This window comes from Phodopus roborovskii, unplaced genomic scaffold, assembly GCF_943737965.1.
Source record: "Phodopus roborovskii unplaced genomic scaffold, PHOROB, whole genome shotgun sequence".
Classification (NCBI taxonomy): domain Eukaryota; kingdom Metazoa; phylum Chordata; class Mammalia; order Rodentia; family Cricetidae; genus Phodopus; species Phodopus roborovskii.
This window is the reverse complement of record NW_026126541.1, coordinates 28470842-28482025: the sequence shown is the minus strand read 5'-3', so window position 1 is coordinate 28482025 and position 11184 is coordinate 28470842. Positions and strand designations below refer to the sequence as shown.

At 44.9% G+C, this 11184-nt stretch overlaps 1 protein-coding gene across 1 annotated transcript; it reads left to right on the top strand.

Moving 5' to 3' along the window:
* The first annotated feature begins 487 nt into the window (after positions 1-487).
* On the top strand, positions 488-8490 carry Mlana (melan-A). Its single transcript, XM_051199797.1, has 4 exons — positions 488-586; positions 4816-4912; positions 7533-7640; positions 8413-8490. Exons 1-4 carry the CDS (start codon positions 516-518, stop codon positions 8488-8490), a joined length of 354 nt encoding a protein of 117 aa, XP_051055754.1. The 5' UTR covers positions 488-515.
* Positions 8491-11184: the final 2694 nt, after the last annotated feature.

Sequence of the window (11184 nt, the reverse complement as noted above, 5' to 3'; positions counted from 1 at the left end):
AAGGCAATGAATGCCAACGAGTCATCTTCCACCTTTACCTGAAGTTCTGGGGGTCAATTCTTTGCCAGTTTGTGTAGCAAACATCTTTCCACACTGACTCTCCCCTTCAGCCCCACCTCTTGTTCTATTAACTGCTGCCCGTAGACCAGTAAAGCTAGAGAAAGAACAAATAAAATCCTCCCTGATTTTATCCTAGAGTCAGACTGAAGGCCTGGGAGGCACACTCCTGGATGATGGCTCGGTTTTAAAGTGCTTTGTTTCGTTTCTATTTTCTTCTTGGAACTTAAATTTCCAGTAATTAGAAGGTGTCAGAAACCTAAGCTATTTCTAAAGCTCTTGGAATTAATGGCAGGAGGTGTGGACCTCCACAGAGAGGACCCAGAGGGTATGCTAGCTGACACCCATCCTGGGTACAGTCTCCCTGTGTCCCTGTGAGATGTGTGAGGATGTTTTGGACACACTAAACAATGCCCACGTTTCCTTCCTTTAGGTGTCCTGTGCTCTGAGTCCACACAATGCCACGAGAAGAGGCCCACTTTGGTTACCCCAGGAAGGACCACAGCCACTCTTATGTCACCACCGAAGAGTAAGTTAAAAAACAGACCTTCCGGGGTTTCCAGTTTGCCATTTGCAGATGAAGCCTGCTGACTCCCACCCACACATGCCAACCACTGCCACCAGGAGAGCTGCTGGCATTATAATGGTCTCACTCACACTTCTCTGGACCCAAACTGTCAGGAGGCAGAAGTGAGAAAAGTTAGATATTGCTATTTTTGTCTGCATTCTCGGGCCTTGGTTGTTGGTTTTCGAGCTGGGAAACCTCTATCCGGGACCTAGACACTTCCTTCCTCAAGCTAGCCCATCAGCTCCTCTCAGGACTCCTGCAGGAATGTTGTAGACAGAAAAGTGTTAAATTGCGAAAGAGTGAGCGTGGATGAGGGGCATGGATGTGGGTCTCAGCCTACATGCAGACTCCAGGCTGAAGACGGAGGCCATGACTTTTGCACCACAGTGCCATCCTACAGAAAGATGTTTGGGCTTCTGAGTTAATTAACGATAAGCATTTATGCGATTATTACTTCTAAGAACTAAGTACATGGTTTAGAGATACTGTTCGGTATCTCTGAAAAGGTCCAGAGTCCACTGGGAGAGTTAGGCAGGAAGTAACTCTAGGAATGCGAAGGGTGTGGTAGGAGGGAACCCGAGCATGGAGTCCAACCTGGCTTTGATTTAGACCTGTAGTTCTCAACCTTCCTAATACACTTTAATACAGTTCCTCATGTTGTGGTGATCCCCAATCATAAATTTATTTCCCTTCTAATTCATAACTGTAGTTTTGCTACTCTTATGAATCATAAAATAAATATCTGATTTGCAGAATATCTGACATTCGATTGCCATGAAAGGGTCTTTAGACCTGGGGTCGATTTAGACCATCTTTAAGGCCATCTGTTCAGAACCCATGCAGACCTGCTTCCCTTGTAGAAAGAGCTTCTGGAAAAATCTTACATAGTGTCAAACAGCAAACAAGGTACAGATTCCATCCATGGAGTAAAGCTGGGGGAGGGGGCATTTCCCAGGGGATTTTTCATATCACAGCATAGCCAACCTAAGTGAAGATGGATGCCCTCATCTTTGGGTTTCCTCAACGGAAACTGAGAACCCAAGGGAAGGCTGTCTCTATGCTCCACATCATGACCCCCGTGTCTGCCTGCTGTGTTGCTGTATATGGTAAAAGGCTCAGAGGTGATGTTGGGATTTAAGTGCAGCTCTGTTTGCCCATGAAGCACTAAGCTGGTGAGCTAACAAAGGCAAATGTTTGCATAGTCCCATTCAAAGAGAGGAGGGGCCAGAGATCATCGAACTGAACTGCCAAGCTGGAAACTGGAGGCAGGCCTTGTCAGCTCAGTAGGCTGACACCATTGTGGTGTGCAGCCATCATTCCCAGCCTGGGAAGCGAATAGCAGCCCCACAGCCAATGCAAAGTTACTCCCTGGGTGTAGGAAGGAAGATGGACACCAATAAGTCATTTCACCTTCAGTATGAGGAACTGGGTAAACAGGCAGGGCTCTTGAAGAGACAAAGGCACAGAAGTAACACGGGGGGGGGGGGAGAGCAAAACTGCAGGATGCTGCTCACGAGCTGGACGAGAACATGGAAAAGCAGGGGTCATCAGAGTCTAAAATGGAGGGAGACCCCACAGAATGGGGCCCACATGACTGAAGGGGGGATTTCTGTCGGCTGGTTCCTGTGTGCTCAGGCCTCTGGCCAGGGGGATCAGCTGGTAGCAGCATGGAGAGGCAGGCTCTGGGAGCGGCCAGGAGAGAGCTGGCAACTGAGCTGACTAGCAGTGTGATGAGGGACTATGGGTGATGCTGAACAGAGCAAATGTAAATGGGGCTCTTCTGGGACATTCTGCAGGGGCCTGCGGGCAAAGCAGAAGTAAGGTTTGCAGGGTTCAGTGGCAGCACCCCAGAGCAGGGAGAGTATAGACGGGTGGGTTTGGAGTTGGGGGCAACAGTGTACAAAAAGGGCACCTCTGACTTATTAGCCTCACGTTAAGCAACCTCTTCACTGAAGGCTCATTCTCTCTTACATCCTGAGTAAAGTGCTTATGCAAGGTCAGGGGAGCACGGAAAGGTCCTGGGTTCCAGTACAGAAGAAAAACAGCCACTCCATCTTCATGTGTGGGTGCCATCATGCCCATTGACATCACCAGAGGGCCCAGCACAGTGCAATGACACTTTTCACCTCAGTCCTTGAAGGAAGCAATCATCGGGTACCTGAAACACCATGGTACGTGATTGTGTGCAGGGCAGTAAGACCAATGAAGAGCACAAGAAAATCACCGCTCAAGGCCAGCAGCATCAGGACCTCACTCATCTGGCTGCCTATTCAAACTAGAGGGTGGGACTCATGGGAAGCAGAGGCGTCTGCATTGAAGTAATTCATCTCTGAGATTCGCAAGAGGATATTTTTCCTCCTTGGAAATTTGCCAGGGGTATAATGAGGAAGAAAGTTATGAAGGAATTCCCATAACCAGTCAAAAAGGGCTATCCACCTGCTGACAGCTCTGTCTGAAGCCTCAGTAGACAAGGGTTCAGTACACTTGAGTGGGGATAAGCCATCCAGGGAGCTAGCTTAAATGCAGATTCCTAGGTGCTGCCTCTACAAAGACTCAGTTTAGGCCAGACATGGGGCCCCAGGATCTCTACTTTAATTACACCTCAGGTGACTGAGGGACCCTGTGTCCTCAGTGGCTTCCTCTGGCTTATCTGGCATTCTTTGATGTTTTATACTTTCAGTCACTCGTGTGTATTCTAAGCACAATGTGACTGTGCACAAAGAGCTGGAACAGAGCTCTGTCTGTGCCAAGACACTCAAAGAGCGAGCAGAGGGGAACTTCAGAGCACAGCCTGCTGGGGGTTGTGTCAGCTGCCTTCAATCATAAGAGCCATCGAAACCTCCTTGAGTCAGCGTCATCTTAGAGATGGAATTTTTCTACTCCCAGTAAAGTGCTGGACAGTGGACCTGGGTCTCTGGCCTGAATCCTAGAGCTTCCCTGATGGCTGTCTAGTACTACTTACTCTGCTAGTTCTGCCATGTGTTGGCTGTACAGCCTTGAGCATTTTGGCAGCCTAATGTTGGTTGTAAAATGCACTATGTCTAGGTCAGAGGATGGCTGTGAAGATAAAATGAAACACGGGGTTGGACAGCACAATGCCGGGCACAGAATGGTGTAGAGGATGTTCCAGTGCCCAGGACCTGGGTGTTTGGGTCATGCAGTTGATAGCTCTACATGTAGGTTGGCCTACACGACTAGGGCAGAGCTTCCCTAGGAGAGACACCTCCCGGGTCTCTCCATCCCATCTAGAGTTGGACAGATAAAGCTTGATGCCCTGGCAGCCTTAAGATGAAGGTAGGTGGTAATGACACAATTCCCTCCTTCTCACACTTGCACCCTGCAGCCACTCAGTGTAATACACATCCCCCCAGCTCGGCATTTCTTAGCAAGTTCAGTCTCAGACTGTGTCTATTCCTCAGTGTGGCTCACGCTGAGTATCAGGCAGATGTCAGCTGACTGGCAGTGGCGGGCAGAAACACACGCCTCTGTTCCAGGGGCCTTTGCAGCAACTGTAATGCTTCACAGGGAACTCTGGGCACAGGTCACAGAGGCTGGCCCAGAGCCCCGGAACAGCACGCTGATGCCCAGGACCAGATACACAGATAAGTGATGGTGGCTCACTGCACTAGGTTCAGCTCAGACTCTCCCCCCGGGCCTACAGGGTACCAGAGAGGAGTGCGGGGCAGGGATGGCCTCAGACTCAGACTCCAACTCTGCCTTGTGATAGCTCTGGATGGCAAGTCACTGGTCCTCTCAATTTCTTTCTTCCTCAGTGAAGTGGACATGATGATGGCTTCCTTGCTGTGGGGTCATGACAGCTGCTCATAGTCTGTGTTCATTTCTACTTCCCTTTTCTGGATCAAGTTGGAAAATTGCTTTGAAAGAGCTGTGTTGTGAAGAAAAGGCGATTCTACTTCAGGAAATAAACTGTCCCTTTTAGGCTCAGGTGCCAGGGCACCCTTTATGCTTGGGACTTAGGTGCTCCATACATAAAGGTTCCCAAACTAGGACCTGTCCTTAGATACTGGAGCTGGGAGTCTCATTGGGCACCCTGTGTAGAAAAGGGCAAACCATTTGGAGACCGGAAGATGGTTTTCTGAACCATGAAAAGGGAAAAGTTGTTGGTTGTTTCGTTGCCATCTGGAATGATGCTTCTGAGCTGTGTTGGACATGTTTATCTCTTGGTCCAGGGCTCTGGGGATTGGCATTCTGATTGTGGTCCTGGGAATTGCGCTGCTCTTTGGCTGCTGGTACTGTAGAAGACGAAGTGGATACCGAACCTTGAGGGTAATGGTCCCCGCAGGGTCCCATTCTTCCTCCGAACCTCTGGCGATGAGCATGCATTATATGCACGTCCCATGGTATGGGTGTGGAGGCTAGAAGACACCTTTTTTGGAGTTGTTTTTTCTCCTTCCACCATATGGGGCTTGGGAGCAAACGCAGCTTGTTAGCCTGGGTAGCAAACATTTTTTTCTTCTCTGCTGTGCCATATCCCTGCTGAATTCCAAGTTCTTCTAACTGTCACACTAACTCTGTCGTACCATGACATCCAAGGTCTCCCTGATGATGATCACATCAGCATGAGAAAGCCACCTTCCCGCAGCATCAGGGTGTACCACTGAATATTATTCCTTTGGCCATTTGTTCATCTGTCTATAGGTCCTTAAGGAGCATATGCTTCCGTCAGCTATTTATCCATTGTCTATTGATCTTGTAAAGAGCATGTATGTGCAAACCTGTCATAATTCTAACATTAGAGGGTGGCCTTAAAAACCTGAACATGTGTGTAGGTTCCAAATGAAGTTTGGGCGTTTTGGGGCTAGCAAGGTACAGCAAGGTAGAAAAACATGTGATCTCAAAGGAAAACCAATTGCTAAATAGTAAAAACGTATCTTTAAAAGCGAAAGCCACTGGATGGGAGGGATGGCTCAGTGGTTAAGCGTACTGGCTGCTCTTCCCGAGGACCCAGGTTCAGTTCCCAGCATTCACACGGTGGAGACAGACATACATTTTGGCAAGACACACATAAACATAAAAGTACATAAATAAAATAGAAATTAAAACCACTATCTAGGGATGGTGGCGCCTGTATGTAATTTATACACTAAGGAAGGCTGAGGCAGAAGGGCAGAGTTCAGGTCACCACAAGATAATAAAGCACCCCCTCCCAAACACATCACTTCAAAATTCAATTGTCATAGAATCATCAGACTACGTTGTCATAGAAATGGCAAAAGTATACTAAAAAACAAAGCACCGAACACAGGTGGGAACCCTCTGCGATTCTGATCCACACTTCTTATGGCTGCAGAAAAGCTTCTCTCTGTTCTCTCTGGAAGAAGGGAGACCCTAACAAAACTCCACCAGTACCAGCCACAGCTAGAGCTCCCTAGAAGACATTTGAGCTCCAAGTTCCAGCCCTGAGCCTAGGATGCTTCCCTGGCATGTCCACGCCTCAAGTCCCCAGGTTTGGACTCTACTCACATTCCTTTTCTCCTCCTTTCCTTCTTCTTTCTACATGGCTTCTCTATGTATCAGCCTTGGATGTCCTAGAACTCACCTTGTAGACCAGGCTGGCCTTGAACTCAGAGATACGCCTGCCTCTGCCTCCTGTGTGCTGGGACTAACCATGTGCGCCACCACAGCCCAGCCACACTCGTCTCCCAACCGAATGTTCTGTTTTTTCTAGGAAACCGGGTGCCATCTGTGTCTCTCTTTCCCTAATTGCCCTTTTTTGGCCAAGGGTCCAGAATGTAAACCAAACAGGCAAGGCACATTGGGACCCACACTTCACCAGAGTCTTCTGGTGAATTCACACTCAAGTATGGACAAGAAGACTACAAACAAACTGCAGGAAAACCCAAGATTGGCCTAAGTCTAGAATTCCTGCCCACAGGATACTGCCACTGTCCAGGCTGAGGGGAGAGATCCCGCCTTCCACCACCCTACTCCACCCGTACACCTCTGGCATGGAGTGATGAGACCTCAATTGGTTCTTTACTGTTTGGTTCTCTCATTTAACAGTCACATAAGAGTCACTTGGTTGTAGGGCATCATGATTTGGCTTTATTGTCCAACACTGACTTGCTTAGTGACCTTAGATATTAACTTTTCCAAACTTTATTGTCTCTACACCTAGTCATGACAAAGAATGACAGAAGACAATGTTTATTGATTTTTACTTAGCACGTCTTCATCTTTTGTATTTATTCTTATCTTAAATCGTATGTACGTTTGTGTCTATGTGTGGTTATGATTTAGAGAGTGCCCGTGTCCATAGAGGCCAGGGAGCAGTTGTCCCTGGGGTTACGGGCCACCAAATGCAGGTATAGGGAATTGAATGTAGGCCCTTTACGGTAGTAAATGCTTCTAATGGCAGGCATCTCTCTGGCCACCCCCACTCTCTACTACGAGTGTTTGCCTACATGGATGAAAGAACATCACATGCACACAGTACCCACAGAGGCCAAAAGGGGGCGTTGCGATTCCCCGAAACTGGAGTGATAGGTGATAGTGAGCCACGAAGCCAGTGCTGGGAACAGAACCCAGTCCTTTGCAAGAGAAGCAAATGTTTCTAACTCCTGAGCCATCTCTCTAGCCCCATCTCATCCCCACCCCCAAATTGTTCATTTTGTAGATTGTCTTCCCCTTCTCTTCAAAACCTCCCAGTGAGGGACAGTTGGTACCAGGCACTGCCTTGGCACTGTCTTTAGTTAGTCCCAACAACTCTGAGAAGTGGGTTTAACCATCTTGCTACTACAGATCTAGCAAGGAGGATTCACAGATGTAAAGGGACTGGCCCTAGGAAACACAGCAAGTGACAGAAGGCAGTTAGTGTCCTTTGCTTTCTCTTTTCTCTAATGGACTCATTTCTCATTGGTTTACGTTTTCAATGACTACACTTCAGGACAAAAGGCTTCATGCTGGTACTCAGAATACCCCAAAGGGAAGAAGCCCTGGTGAGCAATGCTCATGTGACAGTCTTGCTCATGAGGAGAAAAGCCATCAGCCCGTGGTAGGTGGAAACATCAGCTGCTTTCATCTCCAGTGAATGATGTGATTTTCATTGAAAAAACAATGTAAATATACTTAATGTCACTAAACTCTTCATTGGCCAATAATGGTCACAATTAGGGCTGGGACCACTCCTCAGTGAAGAGCACTTGCTTTGCATGCACGAGGGTCTAGATTGAACCCACATGACTGCCCCTCCCCCCACAAAGGCCAAAATAACAATTGTTGTTTTGTATGTTTTATAATAAAAGCAAACAAAATGGGAAATAGGTTTTGTTAAGTTGCATCTTTTTATATTTAGATTTTACAGCCAATAATGAGAGTCCTATATGGGCAAGTGAGTTGCTTCAGTGGGTACCTGCTGTCAAACCTGACAACTTTGATCCCTGGGACCCATCTGGGAACCAATCCCCCAAATTATAATTATTCTCTAACATTCACATGCATGCCGTGGCACAGGTGCTGCCCCCATGAGCAAAGTATGTAAATAAGTAAAGTTAAACAAATGAAAAAAAGAATTCTTTGGTTAGGTCTTAGAAATTCTGACATGAATAATCTAGACATAAATCCACTTTCAGATTTTTGGAAGCCTCTCATCTCTTATTTTCCCTTCCCACCAACATTTCAAAATATGCTTTTGTGAAATTTAACAATCACTCCATTAGACAAGAAATATGTATGAAGGTTTTGCAAACTGCGCTGCCCTATACCCCATCCCTCCCCACAACATACACACTGCTGACAAGCTCACTCTACCTGCCTCATCCTCACAGGTTCCCAATGCTCCACCTGCTTATGAGAAGCTCTCTTCGGACCAGTCGCCACCACCGCCACCACTGTACTCACCCTGAGCGCCAGCCAGCCAGCAACTGATGATTCCCCTCCCACTCTTGCTTTAAGGCTGGTAGACACCCATGTTTTTCTTTAGAATGCTACATAATGTGCACCTCTACTAACAGGCAGTGCTGAATTCTTGTTAGAGGAACACTGAGAAATAGAAAGCTGGTGAGAAATAGAAACCTTGCAAATGCTTCAATAAATACTTCAATGCATGTTATCTGTCTTGGAAGTAATGCTCTTAAACCATCATCGTCGAGGGGTAAACTCACATGGATGATCTGGGAGCATTTGATTTCTTTGTGAGAAGATTATTTTAAACTTTTTATTTATTCTGTGTCTTTCACATCACGCATCTCAATCCCATTCATTTCCCCACCCCTTGTATCTGCCCTTTGCCCTTGCAAGCCCCTTCCCCAATAAGATAAAATTTATTTTATTTTCAAATGACTTGACAGATTTACATGACCCCACCTGGATGGCATTGCCCTACATGTGGAATTGGGGTGGGGGGTGGGAGGGGAGGGTGGTCAGGGTACATGTGAGCGGGGAGAGAGGGTAAGAGGGAGGGAGAGGGAACTTGGATCGATATGTAAAATTAAAAAGTCAACCTCCCCCCCAAAAAGTCTCATCATAGAAGCTGTAGCATGACACAGTGAGTCGAGCAGTAAACCTTTTATCCATATATCTTTACTTGTCAGTGTTCATTACAAAAAGTCATTGGTCTGGTCTGAGGCCTCTGCTTCCTGCTACACCATCAATACTAGCCCCCCCCCCCCACAGGAGAGCCACTCTCTAGCTCCCCCTTTTTTTTAATAATAAAAATTTATCTTAAGATAGTATTTATTTTGTGTATGTGTGTGTAGAGCTCAGTGAGCAACTTGCTCAAGCCTGTTCTTTCCTTTGATCATGTGGGACACAGGAATTGAACTAAGGTCTTCTGGTTTGGTGGCAAACACCCTTACCCACTGAGGCCTAAGCCTACTCTTTCTACTATTTCAAATTTTAGAGCAGAATGTTGTGATGAGGCTTAATATTTTAAGTTGAATGTATATATTGGTATCTTAATAAGGTAACGAAGCTCCAGTAAGTACAAAGCTACCTTTTATTTACAACGAGGCACATTCTCAAGCTCTACAAAGTCAAGCCCTGAGTCAAATTAACTGAGCAACAGAATTGGCTTCAGTATTACAATTTGAGCAGTTGCTCTATAATCTGAGTGAAAGGAGAAAGAGCATTAATCATTTTGCTCACTTTTCATTTCAAATGACAAAGAAATTCATGTACTTAAACATAGTTTTGGAAAATCATTAACAATGAACCAAGACCTCAGTTTAAACAGAAATGTGAAGAAAGGTGAAGGGTAACACCACCACTTTGGATTACTTTTGCAACCTGTTATGAACCCAGATTATAACAAATTAAGTCTCCAGAGGCATGGCGGTACTTGTCTCTAATCCTGGTACACTCAGGAAGCTGAGGCAAGGCCATTCTGGGTTATATGGAAAGTTCCAGGCCTATTTAGGGGCATAGAGAAACCTAAAAAATAAAGAAGTTTTAAGGAACATGTTTTGGATGTGGAGACATAAACCAAATATTCTTATCTGAAAACAACACACGTTCTGGTCAATACAAATTTTTGTGTTTTTTTTTCCTCTATTTTTTTTTTTTAAATGTCTGGAACCATAAAATCTTGAATGAAAACTTCAAAACAAAAGTCAAGTACAACTACTGGGAGAGCGTGCGTGAAGCATCAGATTCATGCCCTTGCTCCACTCTCCACGAACCAGGTAAATTTGGACATGTCACTCAGCTCCCAAGATTACTGTGGAAATAAAATAAGATACATGAAAGGAAGCTTCATCAAGTATAAAGAGTGTGCAAGTGCTATTATTTCTATAAACTTCCCAATTTTAACACATTTTTAAAGGACTGTTTTCATTTATATCATGTACTCTTTCAATGGACAAGAACACATTTTAAAAACGGTATTCAAACACAGAAATACAGCAACTCAGTTTATTATATGCAGATTCTTCTGCATTGTTGCTAACAGTTCACTGGTCCAAAATTACTAAAATACTTAAAAAACTATACATTATGTAAACAAAACATAAATAAGACAGCATTGTTCTTTGTACATATATTTAGTACAGATTATTAGGAATTTAAGGAGTATGTACAATTTTACAACATGGACTGCAGTTTCTTAATGCATAAATATATATATGTATATATATATATATTCTTTTTTACAGAAACAAAAATGAGATGTCACCAATGACACAGAATACTATACTGTAGATACACCACAACAGTCCAAATTTAAGAAAAAACATCAATATAATTATGAAAAGGCTAGCTTACTTAAACTAGTCAAACTTGAGTTTGTTCAATTTATGTTATATAGACAGGTAAATCTTGATGACATATTTTTGAACAAAGAACCTTGGAAAACATCTTCACACCAATGAGTAAAATGGTAGACATCCCCCCCACCAAGAAAACAAAGTCTTGTGCAAGTTAATGAAGATACATACACATACTCACACATATACCACATACTAATGAAGATACATAACACACACACACACACACACACACACAGCACACATCCTAATGAAGACATATACACACACTCCACACCACACATACTATTGAAGATACATATACACCCACTCACACACCACACATACTAATGAAGATAC

Coding starts and splice junctions, on each gene's coding strand:
- Mlana (XM_051199797.1), top strand. CDS start 516: ATGCCACGAGAAGAGGCCCACTTTGGTTACCCCAGGAAGGACCACAGC. Junction 587..4,815: donor TCTTATGTCACCACCGAAGA/GTAAGTTAAAAA, acceptor CTCTTGGTCCAG/GGCTCTGGGGATTGGCATTC. Junction 7,641..8,412: donor AGAAAAGCCATCAGCCCGTG/GTAGGTGGAAAC, acceptor TCATCCTCACAG/GTTCCCAATGCTCCACCTGC.